This window comes from Strix uralensis, chromosome 21 (assembly GCF_047716275.1).
Source record: "Strix uralensis isolate ZFMK-TIS-50842 chromosome 21, bStrUra1, whole genome shotgun sequence".
NCBI lineage: Eukaryota > Metazoa > Chordata > Aves > Strigiformes > Strigidae > Strix > Strix uralensis.
In genome coordinates, this window is record NC_133992.1 from 12391108 (window position 1) to 12409676 (window position 18569).

Here is an 18569-nt window from a genome sequence, read left to right on the forward strand (position 1 = left end):
CGCCTCCTTCATTGCGTCTGCACCTCATCAATCACGCCATTGTCTGCTTGAAAGGCGAGCCTTGTAAATGTCATATCCACTCAAGCCCAAGGAGAGGCACATCAAAATGCAGCAAGGAGTTTTAATTGGATAGTGTAATTAAACTAAAAAACCCCAGCAGAATAGCTTTGACAGGATAGATGAAGACCCCTTTTAATAGGGCTACAAAACATATTTGTTAAAAGGCTGAGGCAATGCGCACTCCTGATTGTGCTCCAGAGTACTTTTATGAACAGGCTCTTCAACAACGATGGATTGAGTAAGTCGCAGCCCCGGCGGCGGGGCAGTGGGCAGGAGAGCTCCCGCAGCGCCGCGGCCTCCTCCGACAGCCCCCGCTCCGCTGCGGCGCATCCCCCCGCGGCTGCTCGCCAGCGCCCCGACACCCCTGGGCTGGCAGCGGGGCTCGGGCCGGGCCCCCCAGCGCGGGCGGTGAGGGCAGAGGGCAGCGAAGCCAAGCCCCGTCCACGCCGTCGCTGCCTCCCCTCCCAGGCGTCCGCCGCGCCGCAGACCGCACGGCCACACGCACTTGGCCTCGCCGCTTCCTCTTACGCGCTTGGGGCTTGCTTTCACTCCAAGCCTGAAGTTTGGGAGCATTTTTTCTGCTGAACCTATTTTTTTACCTTTTGCTCAGAATCTGTGATTGGTCTCCTATCAGGTAGTTTTTCTTCTATTATTTCACACGCCGCATTATTCGCAGCAGGAACATGAATATTAGGAACCGCCACACAATATTTTGTGCACCGTTTGCAGAGCACGCGGGTAATTGTTGCCTCTCTGCTCTGGCTCCACTGCAGGGCTCTGAGCAAACGTGCAACATCTCTATTTAAGCTCCCCAAGCAGCAGGAATCCATGCCTTCCCAACGCTTTCTGGATGTTTTCAGTCCTTTCACAACCCAATAATGAATTCATTAAATTAGTATTACCCAACGTGCATAATCTGGAGGAACTGGATCCTGAATTAAAACATCAAATACCTTTAGCTTTAAATGAAAACTACATAAAAGCATTTCAGGCATCACTCCGGCTATCACTTACAGCCAGTATGAATACTGCTAGAAAAGCTATTTTCGTGCAGATGTGGAATTCAATGGGAAAGACTGACTCGTGTAGCAACATCAATCAAAACGTCGGCTCCGCTGGCAGCTCTCGACAGTAAGGCAGGTTCAAAGGTCACAGGATAAAGAAAAAGCCAAGCTCTGGTTCAGCTCTAATATCTCCTCGCTAGAAGTCTTGCAAAGGTACCTACCCCCCTTCTGTACTAGGCGGCTTTCATTAATCTTCTTGCCATCTTTTTTAACTAGTCATGCAGAACCGCTCGATAGCGAGACATATAATGGGGAGGCCCTGTGCCTATTACCAGGTTAACACTCTGTTAAGCCCCAGTGCAACAATGGAATAAGAATTTAAAGGAAATCTTAAGCTGCAGGGTGCAAAGCAGGCAATTAAATTACAAACCCAAGTTACCAGTGTACTCCGTGACCTACAGAACACCTTTGTTTAGACTACCTTAACATTAAGGATATTTTGACCTCGCAACTGAGATGTATCTGCTTTATTAAAACAAAAAAAAGCAGAAGAAGAATCACAGAGAAGGTTTCTTCCATGTTTCAAGTAAATTATCAAAGAAATCCCATTTCTGCAGCTCCCCTAAAACACACATGAAGGGAAGAGCCGCCCGCGTTTCGAAAGCTGCAGGTCTGCCCAAGCCCTCAGCCTCACTGAGAAGCCCACCCCAAGGTCTGCTCACCCCTCCACGCCCCAGCGCCGCCCCGCGCTCCCGGCCCCGGCACAGCCCCACTTGGTACCGAGGCAGCGGCCAGTGACACTGAAGTTTCTCCCTTGTCCAAGTAATGTAAGAGACATTACCAGAATCAGATTTCCTTTAAATTACACTATTGCAAAGGGACATAATTGTATTAAACGTATTATGTTGCTTCCTTAAGACTTTATATTATGTACACTTAATTGAGATACAAAGCTCTTTTCAGCTATAAAAATGACAACTACTTTATTAAGGCTTAAATCTTATTTCTCAATGATAGGATGCTTCCTTTCAAGATTCAAAACATTCAGAATCTCTCGTGATAATCAGACCGAACCTGATTTAAAGAAGCCGTTTATACACAGTGTTTTCAGGTTCTAATGGCATCTGATCGAGCCAGCAGGGCCATTACCTCTTCCCTCTGTCTAAATTCAGGGAGTCTGATTTAATTTACAAATAAAAATTCAAATGATGACCCAGGCCTACTACAAGGGCAAACAAAAATCATCAGCCATTTCTGCCTGTAATACCCACACTAATGGCAAATTAGATGCCAAAGCTTTCCATTTTCTGTTTTCACTGACTGCAGCTCTAAGTTCTGTGATCTCACAGCACAGGAAAGCTTCGGTCCCGTCCAGAACGATGCCGAGTCCATAAATATTCACAACACGTCACCTCTGAAGTTGTTGAGTCCTTTAACACTCACACAAGTGCCACTAAAGCTTCGTGGCATGAACCTGTCTTGTCAGAGGAAACTGAGAGAAAATAAGCATGAGGGTCTCCACTATACTGACACACAATTTCTGGTTTTACATTTCTGCAAGTAAGTACCAGTAAAAACTCTGAAATCTCTTTAATCTGCAGAAAGCAAGAGCTAAGTGAATATTGAACTGTGTTAATGACCACGTTCAGAGGAACAGTGGTTGCAGAAACCTCCAGCTGTACTGATCACAGCAGCCAAACTCCACTCCCAACACCCCCTGCCCCTACTAAAGGTCACATTTGGAGGCTCCTGCAAACGCTTCACCTCTCTTCAGAATTACAGGAAGCGGTCCAGCAAAGCCGCGCTCAACCTCACCGTAACCCCAAGCGCCGCTGCCCGGCGAAGGCAGGTGGCTTAATAAAACAGACACGGTGTAACTGTGCAAGTGCTGTTACATGTGCAGAACACTTCTGAAAGACGAGATGGAGCATGTTTGTGTTACAAGACATAAAAACATGAAAACAAAATATATTGCAGAACTCAAAGACCTTATCTTTACTCAGCCTCTCTTTCTTTGCAATAATTCATTCAAGGAAGATCTGGGAATAATTTTTGATGTAAACTCTGCTACAAACATATATCACTATGCTGATAAAAATCGCAGACAAAACTTGTGAAATACAGTGAGTTTCACTCCTTTATGCTACTAAAATAACTTTTTTCCATTTAAAATTCAAGAGATACTGATCTGCTGTTAAGACTTCCCCAAAATGTATCATTCTGAGATGTCACACTAAAAGTCTCTTCCACTGGCCTAAAATAATGACTTTTGCAACATCTTTAGTGAATCGGGAAGAGGTCAGCAGATTTCAGGAGGAACTGTTTTCTCCTTTTGGAACTATGCTGAACACTTATTTAATAGGAAAAGTTTATGACGGCCACACAAAAATGAGTAAATAAACCCCCTCAGTATCATACCGGTTGCCTCTGTCGTAACCCGCCAGCACCCTTTCCAACGTGACCACGATTCTTCATTCAACACACTGCCCTTCTGCCGCTGGATTCTATCTGTGGGTTGCAATTTTGTCCCTTATTTCTCCCTGGGTTGGCAGGATTTGGGTACAAACACCATTTCCTACGGCAGCAGGTGCTGCCTCTGGGGCCGAGGAGCCCCATCCCCACAGGACGCAGTTCTGGAGCAGTTCAGGGACAGCCAGGAGGTCTCAGACCGTTGTGCTGACAGGAGCGTGAGCTGCAAACCTCAGGATTCAAGGCTGGCTTGTCAGATACAGCCCTGTCTTGTGGGCAGTTTTACCACCAGAAGAGTCTGCATTTGAAATGAAACGTGGCTGCAAACCCAGAGGTGTTAAGGTCATCTATAAGCGCAAAACTGCACCCTGAACCACAAAGACAACTGTTACACATGCTGGACTGCCTGGTCATTAGGGAAGTTTCTCCTTGGGATCCTGCCTTCCCAAAGACCATGATTCTTGCTGGAGAGACAGAAAAGGAAGACAATGACTGGACTAAGAACATGGAAGTAGGAAGAGGTAATGAAGGGGAGAAGGATATAGTTCAGTAATTGCTGATAAAATCTGTGGCAGCCGTAAATTTACTCTTCCAAGAGAATTCAACAGATCATTACCTCTGTAAATATGTATCACATAATTCTCCCTCTCTGTCACCTTGCAGATAAGTACTTAATACTTGGCATCCCTACCCCGCAAAATCACAACTGTAATAAAATCCATCTGAGCTTTTGAACCGCAGTTACTTTTTGATAGTAGATAGTTACATTTTGGCACCGCGGGAGACGTTGCCCAATTCCCCCAGGGCCTGTCTTGTGCTTTTTAAAACAAATTGTACAGACTGGGGCTCTCATTACTCCACTGATACAACAAGCAAAAGCACCAGGCTTCTGAAGTCGCACTCTAAACCCAGCAAACTCCTACCCCTTGTTGAAGACTGGCTGAACTGGGATGCCCAACACCCTCCAGTGAGCTCTGCCGCTGCCCAGGCACGGCCACCCCGTCCCTGGAACTGAACTCTGAGTGCCACATCGTAATCCCAGTGACCCTGTGGCCATGGCTGAAGCAAATTCAGACTGTGCTGATACTTACTGTGTGTCTGAAACCCTCTACTGCACCTAAGAAATTGTTTAAAACCAGTCTGGATGTTAAGAGGTTCAAAAAAATTGTGATTATGTTGAAACATGTATTTCGCTACCGTGCTATGGGGCTAAGCCAGTGTCTGCTTGGTGTGACACCGTTAGCAGCTACTGATAGTGGGCAAGAAACACTCTTAATGATGCCATTAGCTCTAAGCAGCATTAGGACACTCATAAAACGTGTATCTGTTTATGTTGTGTTCTCTGTAACAGAATCGAGTCAGATTAAAAACATCCTATAATGAATAAAATACACCTATAGAAAGAAAAGGACATGGTAGCAATAATTCTTTGGACATCTAGCACATCCAGGGAGGGAGAGAAGAGGGAACATAAATAAAAAGGACTACTCACTTGGGCTTTTTTCTTCCGCAAGGTCACAGGCACAGAGGAGTTCAGAATCGATTGAAATGGGTTTCTGCTTAATCCAAAACTTAGTGCTGGCCTTCTGATTAGTAACAGGGTCTATCTCTACCTTGTCTCCAGAAATACCTGAGATGAGAAAGAATAGAGAGCCACAATAGTGATCAGTTTAAGCGATTTCATATCAGCCGTTTGACACACTTTATAAATCTTAAATGGGATGAAAGTATATTGCCCTTTTGGGCTTTTTGAAAGCACAGGAGCTTTTGAAACCAAAAGCAAACGGTTATCAAACTGCATTGATAATCTGCATTTTATTCCCCTGCATAAGCATAGCAACAAGGAAGAAATATCACAGAAAAAATTCTTCTCAACACATACAGAGCTCCTCTGGAAGCAGTAGCTACATGAGCTGCAAGATTTATACAAAGATACTGCTAGTTTTTCAATCACCACTATTACACGGAATAGACACTATCACACCCGGTCCCTGCTCCGTAGAGCACACACACCCGATCCTCCACGGGAGAGGCCAACACCCACTCGCAGCGTTACAGAAACGCTCTTTGTGTCACCCAGATACTCATAAACAAAGACATCCAGTCCCAGAGATCCTGTGCGGTTTTACACTGCTGGCATTTTAAAGCCAGCCCTAATGAGGCTGCTTTGAGAGCAAGCTGAGGATTTGTGTAGCTCTTGGCACGGGCGCCGGGCCCTGCTTCCCAACACGGCTTCCCCAGATGGCCGGCGCTTCGCGCCCGCTGCGTGTGGGCTGACCTGGGCACGGCGCGTCCCGCGGCAGAGCTTCTGCGAGCGAGCGGAGAAAATTCCTCCATCAGCCCTCCACACGTTACCCCCGAAGCCGAGCGGGAACAGCCTCGCTGGCGGGACGCTGCCGGGGCAGGCCGAGGGCTAACGGCGCGCTGGAACTGGCCCGGGACACTCATTTCCAGCGGTTTTCTCAGGGTATGGCGAAGCAGAGACCCCGCTACGCCGCGCTGAGGAACAGAAGCTCATTGTTCAGTAGCTGTTGACACCACTGAGCTAACTTCCCAGTGTGCTTTTTACATCAAGATGTGTGGAGCCTTAAAAATAATTACACTGCTTCAGTCGTGAGTTATTGGTGAAGCTCATGAGAAAGCGACAAAAGCAAGCGATACAGGAAAAAGGTATTTAAACATCCTTTAACTCTTGCATCTCTGGAAAAACAGCAGAGATAACCTCTTCCCTCTTGAGGGTTTTGGCTGCGATACTTTCAAATACATCACGCTTCACCCATCTGAAGCACAAGAAAACCTAAAGCAGCTGATGGTTAAAACTTTTAAAAGATGTGACAAAATAAAGGCAAGATGCCGCACACACAACGGCTCTCCCAAGCCCTCCAAGACTAACTCGATATTTCTTAAAGTCTGGTTATAGCTGCAGAATTTGCAAACCACGTTTGTTTGCGTTTTATTCACCTCAAATCAAAGCGTAGAGCCAGCGAGGAGCAGAGGCGCACGGCGGGTGGCTGCTGCAGTCCCTGCCACTGGCACAGGGCTTCTTCACTTCAACCCTGGCTCTCGCGACAGGTCACCCTGATGCCACCGGCCCCCTCCCCCGTCTATTAATCCAAGAATGTGCTTTGTCATTAAACATCCGTCACATCAGAGAGATCACATTTCAATTAAGCATTGTATCAAGAGTCCAGCTAACGCAAGGACTGCTAGAACTGGGTAATCTGAGCAGCTGCTGCTGCATCCGGAGCGCATTTTGGTTTGTAATATAATTTTGGACAGACTATTTAAAATCAGCGTTGTTATTTCACTGTAATGGTTAATTATTCAAAATGACATTTTCTGTAGTTTAAGGAAAATATGTGAAGTTGATGGTACAAGTTCTTATATTTTCACTGAAAAAGTCAAGCCAAGTTCTAAAAATAAAGGTACAAATTCTTTGTGTGCGAGGGTTGTTCCCCATCCCTTCCCTCTAAAAGCATCACCCCCGAAAATATCCTTTAAAAATGTTCACTCTATGGTCCTGCAACTTCAGAATTCACAGTCAGTCAATATTGTTAATGCACCTTGTTAATTTGATAGGATTTGTCAGGTAACTCCACTGGAAAATTATATAAAACTGTTCCAGATGAACAGATGATAGTGACATGAATTAAAGTGATAGAACAATAGTGGAATATAAACCAGAAATGACACCCAAAGTGGCTGCTGATTTATTGCCATCCTGAGTTTGGTTCTGGGCTTCCATGTATATTAGTGCTACAAATCTGGGTCCATTTAGCAGAGAGATGCTCATACATACATCACCAGCTCCTGCTCCAAGCCAAGGTCACTCCCCATTGCATCAATCTTTTCAGCAGAGGCTACTTCACCAAGCACGGATTTTGTAACCATCTCAGATGTAACAGACTTCCTCCTCTTTCATCTTTTTTTTATCATGTAAAATACACTTTAACTTCTATTATTTTTATCTGCAAATTGTTGCTGTATACTTCATCCATTATTTCTGTATCTCGACATCACTGGCTTAAGCTCACACACATCCAAAGAGCACATTGACAAAGAATGTTGTCTTTTTGTGTTATTGTTCTCACAATCTGTATGTGTTGAAACCTAAAATCAAAACACTATTATGTATGTGGCTTCCGCAGTCTCTGTATTGCAGCACAAATTAGTCATACTCAAAAACCAAGTAAAAATGCTTCTTCTACTATTTTTTTAATTCGTTCATTTTATCAAAAGAAATGCCATGGATGTATTAGTCCAGTTACACTGTTCTGTTCTTGCTTCCTTTGTTGGGGTCTGCAACTGCCCCCCCTTTTCTGAAAGACTTGCCAGCAGTAATCTTCCAAGACAATATGCTTCTTTTAGTTTTGCTAATGTGATACACAAGCAAATGTGTCTTATTCCTTCACAACATGATAGAACCTTTGCAAAAATGTTGAGAGTACTACTGTATGTGCATGACACTGTAAAGCCGAAACATAAAACCCCAGACCCTAAAGTGCTACAACTGAAGCTTCCACTGCAATAAAGCCATCACTCACACGGTGGTCACTCCTCCCACGGTCATTTACGTATCGCTTTTTACTACAGAGGCACTACTGTGCGACGTACAGAAGATTGAGCTTACTCCAATATTTTCGGTAAACCTTGCCTCAAATTCAATGCCCATGCCTCAAAACAGCTACAACGTTTCAGAAAGCACCAGTACATAGACAGCAACTCACAAACACCCCTCACGCTGCTGCTACCTGTTCCATGCAACTGAAACAAAATCCAGAACAGAACCTGCTCCACGTGGGTGACTCTGACGGTGTCGGAGCGAAGGGCAGGGCCGGAGAGGAGCTACGCTGGGCCTTTCCTCCACCGCACCCGGGTTCTGTCACACACAAACATCCTCCCGTGGGAAGCCTGGGAAACTGGGACCCACCCCCAAAACCACACGGGTATTTTCAGTGCGACACCGCTCCGTCTTTCAGCTAGCCTGGCAGCCCAAACGCTCCCGCACCGCTACCGACACCATCGCTGCGGTCAACCAGGAGCAATGGGATGATTTTGGGTGCTCAGCGTCCTCTAGAAAAGCCGTCGCTTTGCTCTGGCTACTACATAAAACTGACGACATAAAAATGCTACAGAGAACAGTCTTTGCAACTGGCCATCGTTAAACTGACAGCGCACCACAGTTACTGATGAGCGATGAAAAAAAGCCAGACATAGTTTTTTACATTTCAGATGGTATGGAGCAGTCTGTCACTCGCAGAGGATGAAGACGTTAATGCTCAGCAGCCCTAATCCAAATAGCACCTCAATGCTTATTTTACCAGCATTGCTCTTTTAATATCTTTAAAAAATTTAGGAGAAACCCCAGCAACATACACTTATTTTGACGTTAGTTAAAGGTTCTGATGCTGTACATTTGCCCAAACTTTGAATACCTCACTGGGGTTTTATTTTTAAAAAATAATTTGATTATAAAAGTCACATTGTCAGTGTACTGCCATCAAAAATATACAAGTTCACAGATTGTTATAAAAGGGAAATTTTATAGTCCTTACACTACTGGACAGGGTCAGCTCTTTCACTGCTACACAAGTTGGGCCATTTGTTTCATTTAACAGCTATTCTCCCTTAACCATTTATCTTTAGTGATCTGTCATGACCTTTTCAAGCTCTCATTTCTGACACTTTCCAGATACAGTGAGTCAAACTTCACTGGAAGCAAACTATCACACCCAGATAGTTTGCTCAAAAGCAGAAAACATGTCCAGTGCTGTCCTGCTTCAGCACCAGCATATAAATCCTTCCTTAACAAGACAGTTCAAAATAAACTAAGAAAGCCCCTTCTGTAAAAATTTTAGAGATGTATTTTTATACGTGCTTAAGGATGGAAGAATGAAGAGACTGCAGTGACAATAATACAGGAACTCGTATACTTTAAATTTAACATTTCTACTGAATTCTACAGAACAAATGTATTTTGTAAACATTACAGCACTTAATATTTTACTGCTGAATCATTTCTTTATGGAAGGTATTTGCAGAAATGTCACAGGTCACCTACCAATGCATCATTAATCAAATTTTCACAATTTAAACAGAAAGATAAAAAGCCATTCAATCATTTTAAAACAGTAATGGGGCTTTTATAATTCAAGATTCTGTCATCCCTTGGCCTTCAGGTTTTCAAAAGCATTCAGAAAGCTAATAAGGACAATATAAAACCTTTAGAGAATGCTAGTTTTATTTTGTTCCACCTCAAATTTCTACTTGGTCGTTAAAATCCTTCAGTTTCAGAAAAGGAAAACCTAATCATTCCTAATTTTGCATAGCCTCATTTAAAAATAACAAAACAGTTGGCAAGAAGCTTTCCATTAGGAAGCCTAGATTAAAAAAAAAGAGATGAGGTCATTAAATAATGGCCTTCTTTCAGAAGAAACATGTGCTAGCTGATTGTGGATAATAAAAATACTGAAGTATTTTCAACTCAAAGCAATTTTTTTTAACTGCTGAAATGCTAGCAACACTTTCAAGTGATGTGCTCCACGATAAAACGGACCAACGTGATAATGACTGCTTTAAAAACGTCTGAGATGGACAGTCAGCTATTAGAGATGGCCAAAGGTTTGAACCGTTCCATTTTCCTACGCGTTACGGTACGGATTGATTTACCTAACTGAACATCAGTGGTGAATCGAAGCCTATGGATCATGCTGACTTTGAAGGACTTGTAATGGTGGCTACTGAGCATGTCCTGAACGGTGGCTATATCGATCTGAGGGTCCTCCTCCGAGACCTCTTCTCCTCTTGAACCTGCAAAACAAGCCAACAATAATGAACGAGAGGTTTAAAATACGGCATATGATTCAGCTAGCACGTAAGCAGGGCTGCAGACGGCGTCTGAGGGAAGGACAAAGCGCTCAACTCCACGTCTCCGGGAGAAGGAGACTCTCCGCCCAAAGCCAGACCCACGAATTCATGAAGGACGTTATGACACGCACGTGTGTCCCACACCAAGAGCAGCGCAACGTCCCAGCGGCAGAGCCTCAGCCACACGAGACGACCCTGGCCCGCAGAGTCCCCGGGGGCTGAGCTGGGGGGTCTCCCCGGGAGCCCACAGCCTGTCACCCCCGGGAAGGGCCCGGCCAGGGGGCCTGTCCCCAGCCAGGGCAGCGCTTCGTGGTGCCACCCTGGCTGCACACCCCCCGATCTCAGCCCTGCGGTAACGAAGCTGCGCTTTATTTACTGATTAGTATTCTCATTACTACTGCAGGTACTGGCTTTATAAAAGGTAACATCTCATTAAGCCAAAATGCCAATTACTGAAAAAATATAACGCACTTTAAAGATTTTTTACATTTTATGACGTTGGATTAACACCAATTTAAACATTACTATAATGCGATATATAATTTTGCGCAGAGTAATTTCTATGCCAGCTGCTAATAAAGCATCTCAGCTCTAAATGATCGTTCAGATGCTGTTAGATAAAGTGGTATAAATATGTTTGAAAACTGATTTAGCTTCCTACAGAAGATACTGAAGAATGACACGTTTTGTTTAATATCCCAGCTAATGTAGTCCTAAAAGCTGAATCAACTGCCAGTTCAGAGTACTAAATTTGCTGCAGGAGATTAATGAAAACTTTATATTTTGTTGAAATTTTAATAATGGGAAGATGAGATGATGGAATTTTAGTACAGGTCTTAAAGATCCAGCAAAGCAGCCTAAGAACTTGTCGGATCTTTTTTATTCATTTTGTTTGAGACTTGCACAGCTGGAGCAGCCTCAGCACTAACACTTCCCGCACTGACCTCTCCCTGGGGGGACGCACGTTCCCAGACCGCTCGGGGACCTCAGCTCGCAGTGAAGCCGCGACGAGTTTCCACGTTTGGGCCCCGACGACGAGGGGACAGTTTGCCAGGCAAGGCAAACCCTGGCACTTGCCTCAGACACACAGTGCTGGTGCAGAAGCAGGCTCCCTTTTAACAGGGTAATTCAGAGTTGCAGAAGTACACGCCGCTTGCTCCAGCAAGGGACACTGTCGGGGTGGTGGCCATAAGCAGGACAAACGGAGGCGGGAGAGAAGAAAAACCCCACCTGAGCACGGAGCGTTTTCCTGCCAGCTGAAAGCATTCCCTTTTTTATCGGTTAATGCAGTAACAAATGTCACCGCTTATTATAAATATCTTTCGTGTCTGTATCAAAGGAAGGTTAGCATTTGCTGTTAAATGAGTCAAAATACATGTTGAGAGCATAAAGTAAGAGATTCATGTTTCCCAGACGTCAGTCACGTAAGCGTTCCCCCCTGCCCTCAGGAGAGCGGGCGAGAGCGATGCCCACCCCTCGCTGCTCCCGACGCACGACCAGGGACCTTTCCCTGGGGAAGAGGTACAGCGAAGGGTTAAGCTGCAAATTGGGCTGTGCCATTCGACTTGAAAGAATTCCAAAAATCAAATGAAACAGTCTACATGTGAATTTATGCAGAGCCATCTTAACATTGCAACCACTCTATGCTCCAGAATGACAAGATAAATTGTAATGGCTCCTTCAGAGACATTACAATGTATTTTGTCAAAGACCCCTGTGTTAATGTCTCTATACTACGGATTATCATAATGTATCATGTCAAACCCTCATGCTGCAGTACTTCAAAGATACACTGAGATATGTCAAACTTTTTGGTGCACTTAAAAGCGTCTTGAAACACCATGGCACGGCGGTGCCTGAAAGCCAAGCAGGAGGATGGCAATGGCACCGCTGCCCGGCAGCCGAGAGCGAACCGGGACCCTCTTCCGCGGACAGAAACCAGGGAAATGCCCGTCCAGCCCCGGGAGCGGCTCCCGGTCGTGTGGCCAGGCCCGTCCCCGCAGCACGCGGTCACAGGCCGTGCCAGGACACGGGCCACGGCGCAGCCTTGTAGCCCATTCCAATGCTCCTTGTCAGGCACAAGGACCGTCAACCACCGGCTCCACTGCGTAAGCCCCACGCTTTGGGGCTCTACTGTGTAAGCCTGTAGGATCCAGGCCTTGCTGACGAGTTCACCAGTGAAGAGGAGATGAGGATGGGTAAGAGGGGAGCATCCTGCCCCAGAAGGGGCCAGAGGCTGGATGGCTGCCCAAGAAGCACAAAGCCAGCAAAATTCTGTGGAAACTGGGGGAGAATTAAAGGTGGTGGGGGGAGATAGCGACCACCGACTCAATTCAAGACCGAAAAGACTTGCCCCCCACACCTGCAAGGAGCACACCTGCAATTAGCAAAATGTGCTGATTTACCCAGCAAGTGTGGCTAATTTACATAGAACTAACCAAGAGCAAGTGGAACGGTAATTACGGGCTGAGGAGTGTAAACTTAGATCGGTTTTTACTCATCATGTAGTAGGATAAATAGGCTGTAGCTCCTCTGGGCAGCGTGCTAGCTTTTCAATTACCCCCTAGCACCCACCTCTGCACAGCTATGGAATAACTTTCGCACACCATTTGTGGCAGCGGGGTGCGCTGCACCCTGCCTGCTCCCCGTGTGCGGGTGAGGAGGCTCCCACCCCTGTGCAGCGGGCAGCACCCAGTGCAGCAGGGCTTAAAGCACAGCGTTATGTGTCAGAAGTGTTAGCACCAACAAACTGAATCGGTAGTGATAACAAATTCAGAAATAACACAAAGAACGGCAACATACTAACCTCGTCCCCGCATCTCCTGCAAAATGTTCTTAAAATACCTCACACAGCTCGCCCGGTGCTCTGCGGGTGCTGCTGCCTTTGTGCTCCCCATCTGGCCTCGAACCGCCCCGACCGCCCCGAATTACCGGCGGCGTGGGGACACCACGTGTCGACTTTACACGGCTGTTATGAAGCCGAGTCTTCTTGGATTTCACACTCCCAAATTAAAAGTATTAGAAAGAAAATTAGCAGCCTGCCAGATCATATCCAGGGGAAAAAACTGTCACTGTAACTAAAATTGTGAGCACCTTGTCAGTGCCTGAACTGCAGAAGCAGTAACTGCCGCAGCCAGAGCAGCTCAACAGTGGGATTTTGCTCTGGAAGCCTCTCAGATCCTCTGCGTATCGGTAACCTCTGCTGACTTTGTTTTATGAAGCTTTGTGAATGGATTCGGGTTTACAGAATTTCTACAGTTGCTGCTCTTGGGAGAGCAGCCAGGAACTCCACCATCAAAACAGATCATCTGTCTAAAGATGGCAAGACACGGGGACCCCTGAGGGTGCATTGGATAATAGCAGTAATATCAGTAACAACAGAGAGAAATGCCCTGCAGGGAAAAACCTGACTGCAGAACTTGGCATATTGCTCTTACCCCGCAGCTCAGCGAGGATGTCTGCGAGACTGCCGGCGTTCAGCAGCGGAGGGAAGAGCCATCTCCACCAGCTGATTGGGGGAAAAATCATAAAAATATTTTCCACATGCAAGCAGCTGTGAATAAACCTGTCAAATATTTACAGGCCTGTCAGGGTATTTGTAATGGAGATCACAGTGTGGCTTTTGAATGTAAAAGCTTCTGCTTGGGAAGACAATCAAGTAAAGTGGATGCTCCAGGTCTATTATTTAGCCCAAGAGCCGACCCAGCAATATGGCTCTGCTGGCAGAGACACCTCTGTCCCGGGAGGAACAGATTCCTAGTCCAGAAACAAACTCCTTCGCATAACGACATGGAGTCGCAATGCAATGACATGCAACGGCCTCTGTGTTTTTTCCTTACAGTCTACCTAATTAAGATTTACTTTGTGAAAGAAAAAGTGACAAAATCTGGAGTCAGGTGTGGGATGAACAAGGCACAAGATAAGAACCTGCATGAAGCGCAAAGCACAGCCACGAGGGAGGCATTTCCCTTAGCCCAGGATAGGGGTTTAATTATTGAAGACGTTGGGTAGGAAAATGCATGAACAGAGCAGGAAAAGAACAGCCCAGAGGAAGCCCGTGCTTCTGCCTCGCCATCCCCAAGCCAGGGATGGAGCAACGCGTGGCACAGCTAAACAGGGAATCTCTTGATTTTCCAGCACCCTGGCAGTGCCCCGTCGGGTGCCAGATCTCCCACCCAGCCCCTGGAGCCCGGCTGCGGGGTCAGACGGGGCTGGTGCTCGCCACGCCACGGGGCGCAGGCTGGCGGCCGCAGCTTCAGCCCTGCCGGGCCACTGCAGAGCCACCTCCCGCCACCTGTCCAACCGCCTGTCCTCAGCAGCACCCGCAGGGGCCCCGCGGCGCTGGGGCTGTGCTACGCCGTGCCGCCTGCCCGCGCTGCCCAACTCGAGCGCAGCGTCAGGGAGCGTGAGCGGGGCGCGGTGCAGCGGAGAGGGCAGCAGCCTGTGCTTGCAGACTCCATCCCCGGACAGAACCGCAGACGCTGCGCGGCTGACGACGTTCTCACGGAAATGTTTCTAAATGCCAAAAACTGAAGGCCCCGTGTGAGAACGTGTGGTGCTGGACGGGGGGAGATCCCATACAGAAGCGTGTCCATTCCGTGCACCTACGTGTCCTTTTTTCTTTATCCACCTGATTCTTGTCAACTCTCCCGTCTCAGTCCTCAGCAGAGGAAGGGCTCCCCAGCCACCCGGGCTGCTCTCCACCTCTGCTCAGACCACTTGTGCAGCAAAACCATACAAAAATTAAACCACACCCTCCTACTTTTAAAAAACGTGGAGTGGTGTTTTCTGTCCAGAGAAGCTGAATAAAAAGCAAAAATGGTATCAAGGGCTACATACTTCTACTCTGTAAGACGGCCTCGGTGGTGAAGCACTGTGGAGGTTTAGCAGCCACGGTCACACACTAGTTTGCAATCTCTGGAGGTGATGGTCACCCAGAAAACGGACGCACTTCCCAGGCTGGAAACAACAGCTGAAGATCTTTACTCTGCTGTTGGTTGGTTTTGCTTTGTTTTGTTTCATTATTTTTTTTAAACCAGGTTCAGTACAGAGACAGTATTTTTGTTCAAGTACTTGAACTACTGTGAAATAGAGTCGTATTCCTAACCCAGTCCAATCTCCTCATAGAAAATACTGATTTTCAAATGAGACAGTAATGAAACAACAGGCACCAGAAGCACAAGTCTGAAAATAAGTTAGAAGCTCAAACAAGGAGCCTTATCCAAAAGGGACTCCTGTACGCACCAGAGGACATGTAAAATGACACATTAGTAATATCAGAATATTGAAATGCTGTATGCAGCCTACTCAAGAGCAAGTGAACTTGTATTTCCTCGATAAAACAACAAAATATAAAGTTAACTGCATTGCAAAAATGTCCCTTATTACTTTAATGTACTAGTATATTGCTTAATGAAAGTTCTTAATTGTGATACAATTAATTACATACACAGAGTCCCCAATTACATTTTCCAATAAGACATTGGCTTTGGTGCAGGTCTAAAGGCACTAAACCAATTTTAATATATTAAGACCAATTTCCCTTGAATACTAATTACTATCTAATGATAAAATGAGAAAGAGGAACTTTCCAGAAGTAAGATGGTAAGAATAAAACTAAATTAGCCATGAACAGTTTGCTACTACACATAAAAGCATTTCACATTACAAAGTGCAGGCTTTTAGTTTAAAGATAAATCTTTGTGCGAGTTAAAAAGTTCTTGCACACTGGAAACAGTTTATTAGTTTGAATGCTATTAGTAAATGTCGGATAGATAGGGGATTCCTCCATACATATTTCTTAATAATGGAAAGTTTTCTGTTTCACTTAATACCCTGAAATATAAACTTTCTATTTGCCCAAAGGAAACTGGCAGCTATTTTACTAGCAGGTGTTTGGTATCATACATATATATATATGTTATTTATAAATGAAAATGAGATTATGAGGAGCACATTTACAAATAATAGCTGTTATAACAGAGTTTTTCCTGACTGGCATATCTAAGCTAAAAGTATTTCAAATAAAAACAAAATGCACAAAATGAGTATTTCATTCTGATGTTAGGATCTTCACACTATTATTTTATTAATAGTGCAAACCTGTCAATATTTCTATCCTAATGCCACACCAAAAGATAGCTCCTTAAGCACTACAAAATCCAATTTCTTGTTGTGTATTGGGGGAACCAGGCTATGTACAACGCATGAATTATGACTGATCTTATATACTGTATTGTCCTTGAACATCTACGCGTGCAGAGAGTTAACTGCATGGGTGTTTCACATACATCCCCGAGCAGGGACAATGGCAGATCACTTTAAATTCACCCACATTTTGGGGGAGAAACTATAAGCGGAAGATTTCTCCTGCATTCCTTATTTGAGTTTGGTATCAATTCAGAAAACCTTCAGTAATAGCAGAGCAGAAAAGAGACAGAATTCATGGAAGCATTTATTATTTTGCCTAGATTACTGTCAGCCTTGGACAAACTAAACCAGCGACCTGCTCTTGAACTCCCCAGAGTCCAAGTGCCTGTTTCACCTTCGCTTTTCCCTGTTCCAGGCGCCAGCTGGCAAACACCAGACCCAGGAGTGGGACAGAAAGCCACCACCTACCAGCGCCACGCACGGGGACAGCGCTGTGCCAGCAGGGGCTCCAGCCCGCGCCCGCAGACCGGCACCCTCCGCGTGCTCAGCGCGGGCAGGAGCGCTCACGAATTAACAGTAGGTTTGACGTGGGAGCCCCGGGGATCCACCCTGCGCCTTCCCAGGCTCCGTTCTGCCAAGGAACTTGCCTTTGCGTCCCCTCGCCTAGGAGGGAAGAGGAGCAGTCGCTGCACCAGGACTTCAGGGAAAGGGCAAAGTGTTCCCTCAACACCATGACTGACATTTATTTTGAGCCAAGGCCTTTGAGGCTCTCCTGGAGCATTTGCTACTGATGCAGAGTAGACCGAATGCCTCCTGCTAAACCACTTACAACAGATTTACTATTGAAGTAATGGTGCAACCTGAACCTAGTCCCTCATGACAGCTAAGAGCATCAGTAGATAGAGCTACAAGCCACAGCATGGATTCCTCCACAGAACATGAAAATACGTTAAAAACGCAGTATATACAGTGCACTTTTAATTGCAGAGCCTGGATTAAAAAAATGTTATTTTTAATCAAAACCTATGAAAGTATGACTAGCATGCATCTTTTCGAGGATTAATAATCGATACAAAAATAATACCAGGATGCAGACATTGGGGAATTCTGGCTTGTGGAAGAGCGCAGCTCGATTAACGAGGTTGAAATCGCTCCGTTTCCTCATGCCCAGCACCCCTGCTGCCTCCCGCCTCATCCTCTCCTACAGTTTCTTAGAACCATTTTTTAGAAATGAACGAGGAGCATCAAGACTATTCTGGGAGCAAGTGCCACTCTGTGGAGAAGGGCAGCCCAAACTGTGAGTGCTTCATCTCAGCTCCAGCACTGACGTACCCACCAGAGAGCTCGTGGCTGCTGCGTCTCACCTCTGCTGCGCCTTAAATGGGAGCAGAGTCTACACCTCGCCACTGGAATTAGGAGGTACGTCGGGGACGCTCTGCTCTCATTCTAGGATAAAATAGGAAACGCTAAACGGAAAAGTCTAATCTTTGTAAAGAAAGAAAAACCTACTACTAGCAACAGACTCTTACTATGATTGTTTACAGCAAACACTCTGAGCACGGTCTTGGCTGAGAGCATGAATGCTACTGGTTTCCTCATTGGTACATTCAACATTTTTACAGCTGAATTAAAACGGAATGACAAAAACCCCCAAACTGAGAGCATGGCTGTTGGAACGGACCAAAATGCTATGGAGGACAAACACAAATCAGTGTTAAACGATTTTTTTTTTTTAAAGTTTCATTTAATTCCTTGCAAAGAAATAAACCAGGAAATAATACTAGGACCATTAAAACAGTAACAGAATAAAAATATTTGAGTCTAGCACTTCAAAAATCAACAAACTGCTCTAGTTATATCTGCATGGTAAAATTCTGTAAATTCTATTAGAAAAAAATCAGTGCCTCTTAACAGCATATTGACATGGCAAAATACACTGCAGACCAATCGCTTTATTCACTGAGCAATGCCTGCAACAGAAAAAGTTTCATATTTCCAGTGTTTTTCAGGGTTGGTCAT

General features: G+C 45.5%; 1 protein-coding gene across 6 annotated transcripts in view; it reads right to left on the minus strand.

The window, feature by feature from the left end:
- Positions 1-18569, minus strand: part of MAPKAP1 (MAPK associated protein 1) — a 106475-nt gene that overhangs the window by 9212 nt on the left and 78694 nt on the right. For all 6 annotated transcript variants that reach the window (XM_074890920.1, XM_074890918.1, XM_074890919.1 and 3 more), the window contains 2 exons: positions 10203-10343; positions 5026-5163 (listed from right to left, as the gene is read on the minus strand). In XM_074890920.1, the coding sequence (XP_074747021.1) occupies positions 5026-5163; positions 10203-10343 (279 nt within the window). The remainder of the gene's footprint in view (positions 1-5025; positions 5164-10202; positions 10344-18569) is intronic.